General features: G+C 39.5%; 1 protein-coding gene across 3 annotated transcripts in view; it reads left to right on the top strand.

Moving 5' to 3' along the window:
• TEX14 (testis expressed 14, intercellular bridge forming factor) overlaps positions 1-18,724 on the top strand; it is a 150,276-nt gene that overhangs the window by 73,084 nt on the left and 58,468 nt on the right. For all 3 annotated transcript variants that reach the window (XM_072136277.1, XM_072136276.1, XM_072136278.1), the window contains 4 exons: positions 8,851-9,029; positions 11,141-11,292; positions 11,574-11,764; positions 13,015-13,114. In XM_072136277.1, coding sequence (XP_071992378.1) covers positions 8,851-9,029; positions 11,141-11,292; positions 11,574-11,764; positions 13,015-13,114 — 622 coding nt within the window. The remainder of the gene's footprint in view (positions 1-8,850; positions 9,030-11,140; positions 11,293-11,573; positions 11,765-13,014; positions 13,115-18,724) is intronic.

The following is an 18,724-nucleotide window of genomic DNA, read 5'->3' as shown; positions in this document are numbered from 1 at the left end:
TTCCCCGTGTTACGGCGTCGTGCATCACAATGGAGAGGGGTCACCACTCCTCTCCATCATGGCGAACGTATCGGTGGGCATAAGTTCGACACCATGGAGAGGAGGAGGGGTGACCCCTCTCCATAGGAATGCACAGCGCCGTAACACGGGTAAAGATAGGACTTGTCCTATCTTTTCCCTGTGCGGTACCGTATTGCTTGTGCACCCATTACCGACCTATGGGGGATGTATGACCGTACATACGTACCCCTACGCTCGTGTGCATGTAAGGTGCTTTGTGTGTAATCATTACACAGTACATAAAGCACCATACATTAAGGCTACATTCACACAATTTTATTGTTATACGGTGGGCATACATTGGCGATGGGGAGAGGAGCAGGGGAGAGCAGGCGCCGGCTCCGTATTCTGTAGGAAGATAGGACATGTCCTATCTTTCTACGGAATGGTACAGTGCCGCACGTGTGCTGCACTGTACCGCTCCCATTCGGCGCGGAGAAGCCATTGAAATGTATGGGGGATGTATATACGCCGTATATACGTTGGCCGTATATATGTCCCCCATACGTTCGTGTGAATGCTGCCTTACACAGTGTGAACTTCATCAGTCTTATACTATAAGAGACCACTATAAGAAGTAGTTGACACTGTTCCCCAATGTATAATCTCCTATTCTTTTCTGATATTGAACCCGCCTCCCATTGATTTCATTGTGCGTGTGGCAGATTTTGTGGAAGGGAGCTCCTGAGAATCTTATATTACCACACAGTCCGCCGCAGACTCCTATTGATTTCAATAGGAGGTTTAGAAATGACAGTTTTCGAAACATCTCTTTCTCTCCAATTTAAGTCAATGGGAGTCTTCTCAAATATAGAGCATGTTGCTTATTTTTTCAATTCTAGCGTTTTTCCTAGCGCAGAAAAATTTAAGCAACATGCTCTATATTTGAGCGGAATCTGCTGTGGCCTCCCATTGACTTGAATAGGAGTTAGAGACATGCGTCAGAACTTCATTTCTGCCATACAGGGGATCTCTCTTCTGTGGAATTCAAGGATCTCCTGTTGAAGTTTAATCACCGGAGGCGACAGGGCTTTTTTACTGTGAGAACTGTCAACCTGTGGAATAGCCTGCCTCAGGCGCTGGTCACAGGACGGACAGCAGAGAGCTTCAAGAAGGGTCTATAATGGTTATGTTATATAGAATTTTTTCAAATAAGTCTCTTCCTGATCTAGTCCCTTCCCTTCCTTGGTTGAACTTGATGGACATGTGTCTTTTTTCAACTATGATACTATGAGATGTGGATTCCACCGCAGACACTACTTCATAGTGTGAAAGCGCCCTGAAAGATGCCATGCTGTGCAGAAACTGCAATGTATCCTATGATGTAGTTCACACTGTTCTATATAGACAACTTGCCACTAATCTGGAAAATAACAGATCCATTAGTTAAGCGTGTAAATGGCCCCCTGGTCATAGTAACAAGTGTGTAATAGAAAACGACACAGGGGAGAACATGTATCATAGTTTTTCGGCTGCCACTATTTCAAGTTTCCTGAAGTTTTTCCTCTTTGTGATACATGTGATGAGTTGCTTGTTTAGTCTCACTTTTGCAACTTTTTGTGGTGTGCAACTTTTTAGTCCCAAACAGTAGTCTACCAAAAGTAAGTCTGGGTCTAGCATGCTCTGTTTTGCGACTTATTAGGCGCATGAATGGGACAATTCCAAGCCCAAAAGACGCTCAAGTTTAACAAATATCTGGGCTACAAAGATAAATGCGGCAACTGCATTATACATGTCCCCCAGTGATACATGTCCCCCAGTGAAAAGTAAATAATAGGAAACTTTAATAAACTCGACCAACTTTTATTTTTTCTTTAGCAAACCGTCTCATGACAATGGATCGCGGAGACAAGAATATTAGGAAAAGAAAATACACTGAGGATTTCTTGCAGTATGGCTTTACCTCAATAATTACAGCAGGAATTGAGAAACCACAATGTGTTATTTGTTGTGAAGTTCTCTCAGCTGAATCTATGAAGCCGAACAAACTAAAACGCCATTTTGATAGCAAGCATCCAAGCTTTGCTGGCAAGAATATCGACTATTTTAGAAGCAAAGCTGATGGACTCAAGAAATCTAGATTTGATACTGGGGGCCAGTACCACAAACACAATGTGGCAGCTGTTGAAGCGTCATATTTGGTGGCACTCAGAATCGCCAGAGCTATGAAACCTCACACCATTGCTGAGGATTTACTGTTGCCAGCTGCAAAAGACATAGTTCGCGTGATGATTGGAAATGAATATGTTCAGAAATTGAATGCAATTTCCTTATCTAATGACACTGTCCGCAGAAGAATAGAGGACATGTCTGCCGATATTCTTGATCAAGTGATCCAGGAAATTAAATCTGCACCACTACCCATTTTCAGTATCCAGCTGGATGAATCCACAGACGTGGCAAACTGTGCACAGTTATTGGTATATGCGAGGTATATTAATGATGGCGACTTTAAAGATGAGTTTCTTTTTTGCAAACCCCTTGAAACAACAACAACTGCACATGATGTTTTTGACACAGTTGGTTCATTTCTAAAAGCGCATAACATCTCCTGGGAAAAGGTTTGCGGTGTTTGCACAGATGGTGCCCCCGCTATGTTAGGATGTCGCTCAGGATTTCAACACTTGGTACAAAATGAATCGCCAAAAGCAATCGGAACACACTGTATGATTCATCGCCAAATATTAGCAACTAAGACACTGCCGCAAGATCTACAAGAAGTTATGAAAAGCGTCATAACATGTGTCAATTTTGTTAAGTCGAGCGCCTTAAACAGTCGGTTGTTTGGGCAACTGTGCAATGAGCTAGATGCGCCGAACAATGCTCTGTTATTTCACACTGAAGTCAGATGGTTGTCAAGAGGAAAAGTTTTAAAACGTGTCTTTGAGCTTCGTGATGAACTGAAAACATTTTTTGGTCAGAAAGGAAGACCTCAATTCGAAGCACTTTTTAGTGATAAAACCGAGCTGCTGAAAATAGCTTACTTGGTGGACATCTTTGTCATCTTGAATGACTTAAATTTATCACTGCAAGGGACAAATGCAACATGCCTCGATTTGTCTGAAAAAATTAGATCATTCCAAATGAAACTTCAGCTGTGGATAAATAAATTGGATGAAAATAAAATTAACATGTTTCCTACATTATCTGCCTTCTTTGAGGAACATGACATTGAGCCAGACAAAAAAATTAAGATGATCACTTCCGTGAAAGAACATTTGCACATGCTTGCAGATGAAATTTCATCATACTTTCCTAATCTACCTGACACCCCATTTGCCTTGGCCAGAAGTCCATTCACAGTCAAAGTTGAAGATGTTCCAGAGACAGAAACCCCCGGAGCCATAAGCAAAGGGGGACATGACTTTGGCATGGGGGGACCTAGAACGCTGGAAGTTTTTATGTAGTTGTATTCATTTAATATAGGTGGGTTCTGCTGTGAGAGGGCAGAGTGTAGGGTAGGGTGGTACTATGAGAGGGGTGGGACCCAGCAGTAGATGTCACTTCCTGTCCTGGGTCTCTCTTCCTCTTTCTCTCACCAGAAGACCATGGAGAAACATGTCCCTCCCACCCGCCCTGTACCATTACTACTCTACAACTGTTTACCTACTTTATGTGTAATTAAGAAAACTTTATTGTACATTATTTGCTGGATCGTGACATTGTGTATTTTGTACCATGTAATATTGCTTTTTACTGCATTATGATGAGATAAAGTTGGTTCTATCCTTCTAAGCCCAGAGGAAGGGCGATCCTTCAGCCATGGGTTCCCTAGAGGTTTCCTCCACAGGGGGTTTTTCCTCTCCTGAGTGCTGTGGGATGACTCTTTGTGAGTCGGAGGTTAGCCAGTTTTTATGGTTGCCTGGACATTAATTCATAATGTATATGTTCATGGCTTTAGTTTAAAAAAGAAACATACAAATGGAAACATATATTTATAAAAAAAGAAAGATAAAAAAAAAAAAAATAGGAGTCAATTTTAAGTAATAAAGATTAGCAGGTTTTGCTATCTGTCACAGCTTTGAAAATGGCGGTGGAGGAGTTGGGTGGAAGTTGCAGGTGGACTTAATTTTAACTCATAGAGGATGTTAAACCTCATGGTGGTGAACAGGCTGAGCTTTGGAAGTGGCCAGCCTGAAGGATGTCTTAATGGTAATGTCATCCAGGGGCGGGCACGGTGGTGAAGCACAGGAGTGAGGATCTTCACAAGGGTCATTGGTGCCCTTAAAGTGGACTGGCTCTGCTAGAATGGCAAGCCAGAGCGTGCCGCCCCTTTATTGCTGCCTGGCCGGTGGGCTGTATGTCAGGCAGCTGGGGATCTCACAGTATAGGTGAATCCCATTCCTAGCAATTCACCCAACTCCTCCTTTAACTGTTTTAGTCTTGTGATTTAAATAAAGCTGTGGCCTATTTGACACCATACAATGAAGTGTATTGTGTTTATTTATACCCGACACAGTGTTCCCCTTTTCTTTTGAGCTGTTATGACGAAGTGAGGGTCCATCTCATATCCAAAAGTCAAGCGCAAGAAGAGTTCATAGACCTGATTAACAATGATGCAGCGAGAACAGATTTCTCTACGATGCCACTGACAATATTCTGGATTAAGTGTTTACAGTTGTATCCTATTCTGTCTGAGACTGTGCTGCGTCTTCTTCTTCCTTTTCCAACGACATATCTTTGCGAAACAGGGTTTTCCAGCTTGCTGGTAATCAAGTCAAAATACCGAAGTAGACTTGCTGTGGAAAATGATCTTCGCTGTGCCCTTGCAAAGACTGCCCCAAGAATTTCTGAATTGGTAAGCAAGAAGCAACCACAACCATCTCACTGAATTTGGCAGCATTCTGTTGCAAAATATTGCACTGTTTACTGTTATATTACTATTGTTATATTTAAACCCATGCTGTGCCATGGTGAAATGTTATATTTTTGGAATTGTTATATTTAAACCCATGCTGTGCCATGGTGAAATGTTATATTTTTGGAATTGTTATATTAAAACCCATGCTATGCCATGGTGAAATGTTATTTATTGGAATAAGTAATAAATATTTCTCAACATATAATTAAATATTGTTTTTATGATTAATCCCTATGTTTAAATTATGTTTGATTTGTAGCAATGAGAATACATAATGCATATCAGGTATTTACATTTCGAATCATAACTTTAGCAAAATTACAGTTTTGAAGTAGCCACCAAAATTATTTTTTGGTTTGGGGTCACCACGACATGAAGAATTGTATTGCGGGGTCACGGCATTACAAAGGTTGAGAACCACTGCATTAGTGGCATCTAGTACCTTATAGATGACAATCTCTTCCATCAGGAGGACTTTATTCCGGGTTCTCCAATCCAATCCATCAAAGGTGAATTCACAGCCGGATATCTTCAGCTCCGTGCAGCATCTCCACCCGGCATCCCTAAAAATACCACAGTCACTTACAGTATAAAGTCTCCTGGATAACAACACTGCGCTCCTAAATAATATATACTCCTCACAACACAACTGTCCGCACTCTCCCCACATATAACACATCCCTTCATTATATATAAATATTCTACTGGAATTATAGCATACACAGCACCAATCAATATACAACACCCCCAATTTATTAATACAGACCCCCCCCCCCAAACAGAATCTGGTCCCATATAAATATATACAGCCCCCCCCAGTATAATCAAAATATGCCCCCCCCATATAAATATATACAGCCCCCCAGAATAAACAGAGTATGCCCCCCATATAAATATATACAGCCCCCCAGAATAAACAGAGTATGGCCCCCCATATAAATATATACAGCCCCCCAGAATAAACAGAGTATGGCCCCCCATATAAATATATACAGCCCCCCATAATAAACAGAGTATGGCCCCCCATATAAATATATACAGCCCCCCATAATAAACAGAGTATGGCCCCCCATATAATATATACAGCCCCCCATAATAAACAGAGTATGGCCCCCCATATAAATATATACAGGCCCCCATAATAAACAGAGTATGGCCCCCCATATAAATATATACAGCCCCCCATAATAAACATAGTATGGCCCCCCATATAAATATATACAGCCCCCCAGAATAAACACAATCTGGCCCCCCATATAAATATATACAGCGCCCCCAGAATAAACAGAGTATGGTCCCCCATATAAATATATACAGCGCCCCCAGAATAAACAGAGTATGGTCCCCCATATAAATATATACAGCCCCCCAGAATAAACAGAGTATGGTCCCCCATATAAATATATACAGCGCCCCCAGAATAAACAGAGTATGGTCCCCCATATAAATATATACAGCGCCCCCAGAATAAACAGAGTATGGTCCCCCATATAAATATATACAGCCCCCCAGAATAAACAGAGTATGGCTCCCCATATAAATATATACAGCCCCCCCCAGAATAAACAGAATCTGGCCCCCCATATAAATATATAAAGCCCCCCAGAATAAACAGAATCTGGCCCCCCATATAAATATATACAGCCCCCCAGAATAAACAGAATCTGGCCCCCCATATAAATATCGACAGCCCCCCCCCCAGTGTAATAAGAATTTGGCTCCCCATATAAATATATACAGCCCCCCCCCCCAGTGTAATAAGAATTTGGCCCCCCATATAAATATATACAGCCTCCCCCCAGTGTAATAAGAATTTGGCCCCCCATATAAATATATACAGCCCCCCCCCCCAGTGTAATAAGAATTTGGCCCCTCATATAAATATATACAGCCCCCCCCCCAGTGTAATAAGAATTTGGCCCCTCATATAAATATATACAACCTACCCCCCCCCCCAGGAAAAATGGGATCTGGCCCCTTATAACTGTACACAGCCTCCCCAGTAAAAAAGTATATATAGAAGACACCCAGCAGTAATCGCCCCCTAATATATATGTCGCCACATTTAATTAATAATTGGACAATAAAAATAATAAAACTTGTACTTACCTCACGGCAGGGTGTTCCCACGGCGCGCGGCTCCCATATTCACGCGGCTCTTCTGGCAGCCGCGGCTCCGCTGAGTGACACAGGTGCGTGATGTCATCATCCGCCGCCTGTGTCACTGCACTGTACGGAGCGACGCCAGCAGCCGTAAAGGCGCTGCGCCGCTCCACATGTAAATCGCACCTGTTTCTTAAAGAGACAGGTGCGATTTATCTGAAGGGAGATCCAGCCGGTGGGCGCCCGAATCGCCCACATTGGAGCTGCAAAATGCCGCTTTTAAAGAGGGCCGCATTCTGCCGCCCGAGGCGAGATTTTCATCTCGCCTCATGGCAGATGCGGCCCTGGCATGGACACAATGTACCCCCTTTAGATTAAATAGATTATACCCAAAATGAAATAACACCACAAACAAGGAAACAAAATATAGAAAGCATAAAATAACACTTTATTAGATCAATTAAAACAAATCCTTTTAAAAGGCAGCATAAATACAGAGAAAGTCCACTAATGGTCAAATAACTAAATATACAGGATAAATAGATCACAATAGACCTAGACTGAGTATACTAGAGGTATAGGAGGTATAGTCCTCAGAACAAGGTATTTTCTTACAAACAATTATTGCACATTACCCAGAGGAATAACGGGACACAGAACACATACTCAGGTCTACATACACACATACCCCTGATGAAGCAAGGTGGTGTCCCCCCTTGGTCTGTATATACCTGTGTATGTGTTATTACATTAGTTAGGGCTCCTGGCAGCCATTAGTAGATCAGCTGAGAGCAGGGAGAGAGATGTGTGTCCCACATTCTCACTCCTATTTAGCTCAGTGTGAATGGGAAGTGCCTAGCAACCACCATCAGAGGAGACACTGATAGCAGGGGGAAGGCTGCTGAATAGAAGCGAAAGGGGAATGATATAGGTAACTAATCTAATTGCAGAACGGCTTAATATTGCATGCCCTACAACTAATCAAAAGTTTTTTTACATGACGGTTACTTTTTAAATAGCAAGATTACTATCTTTATTATATCCATATCACTTTCATGTCTCTGCACTTGATATCATACATAATGCGTTTCTGGGTGGTGCTAGGTAGCACTCTGAGAATGAACACCCAGCGAATCCCGACCCGTTATGTTATATGTGGTTACCACAGGCCCACCAGGTGCATTCTTGCTCAATGTACATACATATAGTGGCTGGCTAAAACTTGGTTGCAATAACAACCTATAAATAGAGTTAAGTCCTCTCTATGTCTCTATATGCACCAGCTAACACATGGGGAGTCGCGGTCCGTGACGTTTCATGTGGTCATCATGGGCCAACCAGGCACATTCTTGCTCAATGTACATAAAGTGGTTGACTGAAACTTGATTGCATTAACAACCTATAAATAGATGTAAGTCCTCTCTACGCACTGGCTAACACCTGGTGAATTGCAGCCTGTGGTGATACATGTGGTCACCAAGGGCCCACCGGACACATTCTTGCTCGGTGCACACACAGTTGGTCACTGCAACTTAGTCCACTTAGGAGGTAAGTCCTCTCTACCCCTTAGTCCACTGGCACACTACTTAGTTAAGGGACAAAGACAACAATAGTTATCTTTTTATGGTAGAGTGTCCTTTACAGAAATGTAAATGTTTACTTCCCAAGTCCCACTGCCTGGAAAGAGGAATCACTATTTGCTGTGAGCTACTAGTGTAGAATAGGGTTAAGAGGGTAGAGGTTTACTAGAGTATGCAAACACAAACATTTTAACACAACTTCTGAATAAGCTGGCAGTTCATCTTGTTTTTTTCTAAAATTTTCAGCGCTCAGAATTCCCAATATTGCACTTGGAAACCATAGTCCATATATTCCTTCAGATGATTGAAGCTCTCGAGTTTATTCACTGGCGCGGATTCATCCATCGCTCTTTCTCTTCACATGCCATTCAGATTGTATCAGCAGACAGAGCCAAGCTAAGTCACTTCGAATATATGGTTGAGAGGTAAAAAATATGTCTTGCTTGCATTGTGTGAAGAGGTTAGCCAGGTCTGAAGAAAGACATTAACACCACTGCAAAAATAAACATAGCTCTACTCATTTCTCATCAATAGCTCCGAAATGCAGCATGCGCACCCTCATTGTTCCCCTGTAGCGAGTCAGTGACCTTGGTATAGACATTTTCATAATACCCAGTTGGGGAAATCCAAAGTTAGTTATCGTATAGGCAAAAAGTGTTTGGAATGTGGTCCAACTGCTGAGACCCCAGCCAGACATGAACATGGTGATTCTACCTAAAATTGTATTTCGCCCAGTAGCAGTTATGGTTACCTGATGCTCCATTTATACAGAGACATCCCTTAGAGAGAATTGTGGTTTCAGTCCTTTCATCCTTGCCAGATTGAAGAACTGCTACAAAATCACCCCTTGCTCCAGAAGACCATTCTGATTTTGCATTACCTAGATATCCCATTGATTTTAAGGGGCTTAGCGTGGGACATAGTTGTGCATGTTCCCTCCTATAGAAACACCTGCTTTCTAGTAGATAACAACTGGCCCCAGTAGATAATACCAGGGGCGTAACTAGGGTCCCATAGCAGACTTCTGGGGCTCCCTTAAAAAAATAAACACATTTGTGTAATCATACATGAGTTAAAATCACACACATTTATAGAGTGCATAAACATAAGTATATACACAAACCATGTATACATACAAACAACATCTACACACATACATACAGTCAAGCAAATACACATCACCATATACAGACATACAGCATATACACACACAAACAGTATGTAACAGTAGGGGCGTAACTAGGGCCCCATAGCAGACTTCTGGGGCTCCCTTAAAAAAAATAAACACATTTGTGTAGTCATACTTGAGTTAAATCACACACATTTATAGAGTGCATAAACATACAGTATATACACAAACCATGTATACATACAAACAACATCTACACACATACAGTCAAGCAAATACACATCACCATATACAGACATACAGCATATACACACACATACAGTATAAATACACACACAATACTCCAGATGCTGGGGCCCCTTGACATTGTGGGCCACATAGGAGCTGCTATGGCTGCTACCCCTATAGTTACTCGGCTGATCCCAGCAGAGAGACACTTTGTGATCAGCTTATTGTGAATATAGACTTGTAGAGATTTATGGATATTTCTGCAAATAATACATTTTTAATTCTTAATAAAGGGAATGTATTATCAGTTTTTTTGACACATTACAACAAGTAAAATATACCACTTATGTCTAAGCTTTTGTTTTTTGGTTACCTTGACTTTTTTATTCTATCCTGTCCATGGTTATGTCTGTTGCCATCTGCCTGAGCTCTAGTACCAGCATTTACCCTCACTCCTTCTCCACCCCGGTGTGTGCTCACCCGTGTTATGGCACAGACAAGCACACAGTCGTGTGCATGAAGCCTAAGGCTAAGTACACAAACAAACATTGCAAAAATAGGTCATGAAAAACCGACATCAAAAGTTGCTACATTTTTGTGCAAATAAACCAAAAGGTCATACTTATTTAGCAACTTTTAAAAGCCAGAATTCTGTATAGTGTTTCACCCATAGAGTCTGTGGGTCTGTAATCCACATGATGCTTTTTGCAGGAAGAGCTGAAATTAGTTTATTTGCACCTCTGTTTGGAAATTGAAGAGGGTCTACCTATGATCCTCTTGATGTTGATCCCGCCATTGTCTTTCTCTAAGCTTGCCCTACCGGGGTCACATAGCAAAGAAACTTATAATTAGCAGCCATGAGCGGGGTTCAGATGTCAGGCTGCTAATTATTCATGCCTTCTATGTGACATCACCTCCATGCTGGGAGAAGGAGGTGTGTGAGGCGTGCACAATTAGCAGCCCAGAGCTCTGGACATCTCATCCCTGTGCTCCGGGATGTCAAGTTTAGATATGGACATCGTCTGGTTCAACATCAAAAGGAGCGTAGGTAAGTATTAGTAGTTTAATATGTCTACCAGGTACTGGTAGATTTCCTTTAAAAGCTTTAAAAGTACTTTTTGACTTTAGAATAAAATCTAAAATGGTATGTTTTTAAAAAAATGTTTTTAAATCTTTCAGCAATGAGAACAAGAATTGTGAAGGCAATACTCTTTTCCCAATACCTAAACAGCTGTTTTATTGGTCATCTCCTGAAATAGTTGCAGGAAAAATTGGAACTATAAAGTCAGATCTTTACAGTTTTTGTGCTGTGATGCAGGAAGGATTAACAGGTACATAGATTTTTCTTCTCTACCTAATAACATTTATAAGAAAATAAATGATGTTACTTTCTATAACAATGATGCACAAACAGCACAAAGATACTGCTAAACACAAAGACAAATTTAGTGATAAAACTTTCTGGTGTAAATACTTAAAAAAATATAGAATATTTTCTCCTATCTAGTTCAGACAAGCTGTTGACTTGATGGGTTTATATAGATGGCATTTACGGCTATTATTCCAGAGTATTAATTCTCTCTGCTAAGTTACAATTACCTTTACTTTATAGACTCTTTACCATGGAATGAACTAGATGGTGAAGCAGTTATGGATGCCATGGTTTCAGGACATTACTTGACTGTTGATCCCAATCTTTCTGAACCATATTACTCTATAGTCTGCACTGGCATTCATGCTAGACCCAAGGAACGAACAACATCTCTTCAGGATATTGGATATATACTCAAGAATGATATAAAGGTGACTGCATTCTGCCTGCTAAATTTTATTTTATATTAAGGAACGTTAGGTTACATCTACAACTAAAAATGCTTTTCTGTGTTTACTTCTCTTTCATTGGCCATATTTTACCAATTAAAATGTGCATTTAAAAAATGTTTACCCTCTGCACAAAGTTCCCAGTCCGCTATACAGTAGGCAGTTATGTAGCATTGCATCTATTTAATTAGAGTTACTTTTTTATTTATGGTAACATGGCCACTAGGTAAAAATAAAGCTTTATACCAACCTCTTTGCTTGCTAATTTACTTTTTATAAGGGACATTTACCAGGTTGTACAAGCCCTGAAATAATTGTAGCTCATTGCCAGTAAATGCGATTATTTCCGCTCTTTCTGACACCTAAATTCCAAGTGAAGGCAGTCATACACAGTGGAGAATAGCCCAATTCTGCCTGGCAGTAAAATGTATCCCAGCGTAGAACGCTTAAGGGCTTACATTAAATGGCAGCATATGATAATAAATGTCTCCTTATGTATCTATAATTCTAAATGTGCTAAACCCTCATAAACATTTCTTCTCATGTGTATTTTTGATTTTATAACACTTTTTAATGCATCATTTTATTCCATATACTAAACACAACTAACATTTCCTGTTTAAATTGATGTATAATGCACAATACTTTCAGATCATCAAAAACATTCAGATCATCAACGTAATCTCAGTACAAATTATGAGACTTCAAAAAATCCTGGAAAGTTGAGCTTCAAAGTCTGCAAACAGGCTCTACCTGAGCATGTAGACTGCAACTAGGTCTATGAGAACAAAGCTATCCCCACTAGCGGACTTGATGGTCGGGTACGAGTATGGGTTCAGCTACCTTTCCCAGACATAATGCTGGATTGGAGGCCAAACAGCCAGTCCAGCAAATTGATGCCCCTTGCAACTAGCCATGGCTATTATTGGCCAGGAGGTCCTCAGCCGAATCTAAATTCCCGAACCTGAACATGGATATCAAGTGCACTCATCTCTATTCCCCACTATTTGTCTAGCAAGAACCAGGTGGGAGTCAAGAGATGGGACTTTCTTCACATTTACAGCAAAACCTGGGTACAGGTCTTATAAATAAAATGCTTGTATTACTTTATCTATTCATCTTCACTAATAATGTTTAATAAAGGCTTTATTAATTTTATTCTACAAGAAGTTCCTTTTTTCACTTTAACTTTTTATTATCCAATAATTTGTAACCACTGGTTTTGTCTATAGCACTCCCTGGACAAAGTTCCATATAAAAAACATGATCCTTTCATAGTGGAGGCAGATGGACATATGAAGGTACAATATACAGCAAGGGAAACACCACAAAGTATGTATTTTTATAATTGTTTTAATGTGATTGGAATGATTCATGTGATTTAATAAGCATATGGATGATGATAACTTTTATGTAGGATTATTTAGTATCGTGAAATATGAACTCATTCATGAAGGATATTGTCTCAAATGAAGACACCATTGATTCAACCATCCGTCAGATCCAGTGACCAGTCCTTTGGGGTCTAGCAATGTTCTTCTTATATTAGACTTATATTAGAGAAGAAATTTAGAGCTGTGCTTTGCTCATAAAAATATCATTTGGCATTCAAACATGGACAAATTATTTAGGTTCTGTTATAAATATATATATAATGATTAAAATCTTGCTAAATTGTGATATACAAGACACATTTACATGCCCTCTAGTGCTGTGAGATGCTATGTGCTGAACATGTGGTCAGCTTATCAGGCTACAGGTTTATATACACTTTCATTTAGCTTCTGAACATTAACTAGTATCTGACAGATAGAGAGATGAGACCAGAGATGAAAGATGATGAGATCATTGAGATGCATATAACATGCTCAGCTCTGCTACAGCTGTGACACAATAAACTAATGTGATGTGCACCCCTCCCACTCCTCTGGACAAAGACTGTATCTGTCTGTAGCTGGTAACTTTACTCTCCTCACGCGTCGGCAGGAAGCCTCTGTGTGAGCTAGTTTTGGAATGTAAGGGGGGGGGGGGCTGGAGTGCAGAGAGCAGCTCAGGGCAGCGTCAGACTATAGAACAACATGTCTTCCCTGACCCCCAAAGTCAGAAGCTTAACAGTTGGAACCAGGGTCAGCTGAAATTGTGTATACCAGGACTGATAAAGTCCTGAGTGAAGTTGCTTTCCCCCCACCTTGTTCAAATAAAAAAATTGGTGTCAAAAGTTTGTCCAGCAGAAATTTTCATTTGTGCTGCTATCATTATTAAGATATCAATAAAAGTTTCCAGAGGTCAACCAGCCCCCCCCCCCCAAATTACCTAAATCAAACAAAATTGGTGCCAATCAATTCTTCTATGTTTGTGCTGCTCAAATCTTTGTTTTTGCTGCTTTTGTTTTGAAGATATTAATGAAGTTGTAAAGGTAAAAAGGTCAGTCAGCCCCCCCACATTACCCAAATCAAACAAAATTGGGGTCAAACGTTTGTGCTACGCTTGTGCTGGTTTGTCCAGCAAACATTTTCATTTGTGCTTCTATCATTTTTAACCCCTAGACGCACCTGGACGTTATAGTACGTCCTGGTGGCTAGATATGCACTATAACGTCCTGCTTCTGGCACCAGCTCACGAACGGAGCCGGTGCCAGAAGCAGCGGCTGTCAGCTGTCAATCACAGCTGGCACCACGCGCTAACACCCGCGATCGGAACCGGCTCTGATTGCTGGTGTTAACCCCTTACACGCCGCGGTCATGCATGACCGCGTTGTGTAAGGGTATTTCTGCTATGGATCGGATCCCCCGTGCCGCTAACCGGGGGATCCGATCCTATTCTGGGCAGCCCCGAAGTCTGCCTAATGCTCCGGGGCTGCCCGATGTATGAGGCAGTCAGATGCCTTCCGGGGCTGACTGTAAACTGTCTGAGCCTGCATGCTCAGACAGCTTACACTGCTCTACAATGGAGAAGTATTGTAGAACAGTGTATTGGACTTGAACCAGCGATCAGAGCATGTATATGCTTTGTATAAGTAAAAAAAGTGAAAAACACAAAAGTTAACACATTAGAATAAATAAAAAATAAATACCATATATACTCTAGTATAAGCCTAGTTTTTCAGCACAAAAAAATCTGCTGAAAACCCAAACTCGGCTTATACTCGAATAAAAAAATATGTTTTACCAGGTTTTTGTGGTAAAATTAGGGGCTCTCGGCTTATACTTGGGTAGGTTTATACTCGAGTATAAACAGTACATAAAAATATAAGCCCCTAAAATGACACTTTCCCATAAAAACACTTGATAAACTATAAAAAACACAAACACACAAAAAAAGCCACATATTTGGTATTGCCGCGTCCGTAACAATCTATATAATAAAACAGAATCGTTACTGGACCTGCACGGTAAACGCCAGGGGAAAAAATGCAAAAAACATTCCGAAATAAGATAATTTTTAATTAATACCTTTAAAAAAATGCTTAAAAATTATTTTAAAAAATTACGCACTCTAAAATGAGACCACTAAAAAGAACAACTCTTCTCGCAAAAAATAAGCCCCTAACCAGATTTGTCAGCCGAAAAATAAAAAAGTTCTGAAGTATGAAAAGATGGTGATGCTAAAATGAACAAAATGTTGTCCAAATTAGTTTTTATTCAGTAAAATTGAATAAAATACACAAAACCCCCACATATTTGGTATCGCTACGTCCGTGACAATCTGCATAATAAAACAGAATCGTTATTGGACCCGCAAAGTGAACCTCGTAAAAAAACGACCTTAAAAAATGCTCCGAAAAAAAGATGATTTTTAATTAATACCCTTTAAAAAATGCTCTAAAAAGTGATTTAAAAAAGTTACGCACTCTAAAATAAGACGACTAAAAGGAACAATCCTTCTCGCAAAAATTAAGCCCCGAAAAATAAAAAATTTATGCATATGAAAGTCGGTGATGCTTAAATTAACATTTTTGCCAAATCACTTTCTATTCAGTAAAAATGGGATATTTTTTAAAAAAACTATATAAATGAGGTGCTTTCGTAATTGTGGTGACCCATAGAATAAAAATAATATACAATTTTTACAGTATGGTAAACGGTAAATTTTCCACCCAAAATGAATGTATTGTCAAAAAATATTACAATTTGTAGAACGCACCTCCATTTTGTTTTAACCCCTATAAAACACCTAAAGGGTTAACAAACTTCTTAAAAGTGCTTTATCATATGTTGAGGTGTGTAGTTTTTTTATAATGGGGTCATTAACAATTCTAGCTATTATTTAGGCCTCTCACAGTCAATTAAAAGTTCAGCAGGTCCATCTAAATATTAGTTTTGGTGATTTTCCCAAAAATTTGAAAAATGGCACCAAAATTCTGAGCCTCATAACATTCTAGTAAAATATGTGGAATCTTAAAAAAACATGGCAACATAAAGCAGACATTTAGGAAATATGCAAGTTATGAATTTATTTGGGTGCTATGACTATCTTCATCAAAAGTAGAGAATTTAGAACTTTGAAAATAAAGAATTTTTCAAAATTTTTGCCAAATTTAGTTTTTTTTCACAACTAAACACAAAATATATCATCCAAATTTTTAAACTAATCCCCTGGATATCTTATAGTGTTCAAAAGCTATAAGCACTTATAGTAACATAGGGCAGATTTAAAAAATGAGACCACATCCTTAAGGCCAAAAGAGGCACGTAGGGGTTAATGTATTGATCATTTTTTCAAGAGGTCAGCAGAGTTTTCCTTCCAAAGTACAATGTGTTTGCTAGCTCCCCCTGGTGATCAAACCAGAGAAGTTTCACTAGGTTTGTTTTTTAACCAGTTCATTCTCAACACCTTAACTTATGTAAACACCTAAATATATCTTAAAAATGATAGCAGCACAGATGAAAATCTTTGCTGCACAAACCTTTGACAACAGTTATATTTGATTTGGTTAATGTGTGTGTGTGTGGGGGGGGGGGGGGGGGGGGGCTCACCCTCTGAAAATTTCTTCTGCACAAACCAGCACCAACATAGCACAAACATTTGACACCAATTTTGTTAGATTTCAACTAACAAAATTGGGGGTGGGGGAGCAACTTCACTCAGGTCTGATAAAGACAGGTTGGAATTAGATCTGTGAAATGCTGTATCTTTGTAAAAGCATTATAGAATGTTTTATTTTTTTATCCTGAGTATGTAAGAATCTTGTCTTCATGGGAATAACCCTTTAAATATCCTTAGTAGAACACTAATGACATTGTGTGGAAGGAAATAAGTATTATACACTTGTCCTTTCTTGAATAAGAGGCATTAGGGGAACTCCAATGACATCTTGTGGAAAGCAAAGAGTATTACACACCTCCTCTCTCTTGATTAGACTACATGGGAGATTCATCATTAGTCATCATGTAGCTTCTTGGCATATAATTGTCGCCAATTTTTGCACAAAATAGTTTTTTAACGAGAAAAAAAGTCACTGAATGTCACTGAATGGCTTAAAAAATACACCACAGAGTGTCCAACACTGTGCGGCACCACATTTATCAACTGAGAATTTTCAAAAGAACGCAAATTTTATTGCAAAACTACACCACATAGGAGGTGTTATATGTGGGTCCATTGCTTGTACAGGGAGAATTTTATGTTTGAGGTATCTGAGAATTTCCTGTGCAAAAAGATCGCAAAAAAGCAGAAATTGAGCAGATGTTACAGGTTTGTGACCGATGCAGTCTATTTGCATAGAGCACACACATCTGTCACATCAGAAGACATTTAACACTGCACATACGCCGCACTATAAATCTGACTGTTGAAAACCTGCCAGTCTAACACATAGACATCTGCGCAAAATCCTGCCTAATGATAAATCCCCCCCATGAAACTATGCTGCTGCCATCTAGTGGTAAATAGTTAGTAACACATAGGAGTATTTACATAATCAAATTTATTTATAAATAGTAATTTATATGTACATGTATGTATGTAACATTATGTAAATGTTGTGTATCTTTAGTTGCTAAGCTGTGAGAAACGGGGCATAAATAGTAGGTAAAATAAGTAGATTGTAGATCCCTTCCAATCTGAATGGGACCCCATCCATATGTGTGCGGTATTTGGGGCCAAAAATAATTTTAAATGGACTGCTGGATACACTACACGCCATTGACTGATGATGAGCCTGGTCTAGGCATCAAAATGTGTCTCATATCTTACAATTAAGCATGTTTTTTCATATGTATTTTTTAATGTATATTTTTAAATAATAAAACATATCGATTTTGTCCTCGTATAAGCACCAAATAGTATTTTTATGAGTAACACATGTGGTTAAAGTGTATATATCTAATGCCCAACAGGATACATATATAAAAATATACTGCACTGTATAAGTGCTTTCTTCTTTTTTGTATAAATGTCTTATGTGAGTCTTGGCGAAATGCTGCCTTCCTGTCACCCTGGTGTTTTATGCACCAGAGACATTGGCCATTGGACTCACAGTACCAGAACTCCAGTCAAAGTGCATAGTAGATGCTACTGATCTTACATGCCTCTGCTCAACTTCTAGCAACATGTACAGCGCTGCTAAAGAGACTCATACTGCCAGGAATAAAGCTTATTTTTTATAAGAACGCATATAACTACTATAATACTGCCCCCTATGTACAAGAATATAACTACTATAATACTGCCCCCTATGTACAAGAATATAACTACTATAATACTGCCCCCTATGTACAAGAATATAACTACTATTATACTGCCCCATATGTACAAGAATATAACTACTATAATACTGCCCCCTATGTACAAGAATATAACTACTATAATACTGCCCCCTATGTACAAGAATATAACTACTATAATACTGCCCCCTATGTACAAGAATATAACTACTATAATACTGCCCCCTATGTACAAGAATATAACTACTATAATACTGCCCCCTATGTACAAGAATAT

Source organism: Engystomops pustulosus, chromosome 2, assembly GCF_040894005.1.
Source record: "Engystomops pustulosus chromosome 2, aEngPut4.maternal, whole genome shotgun sequence".
Lineage (NCBI taxonomy): Eukaryota > Metazoa > Chordata > Amphibia > Anura > Leptodactylidae > Engystomops > Engystomops pustulosus.
This window is presented reverse-complemented; position numbering and strand designations above follow the sequence as displayed.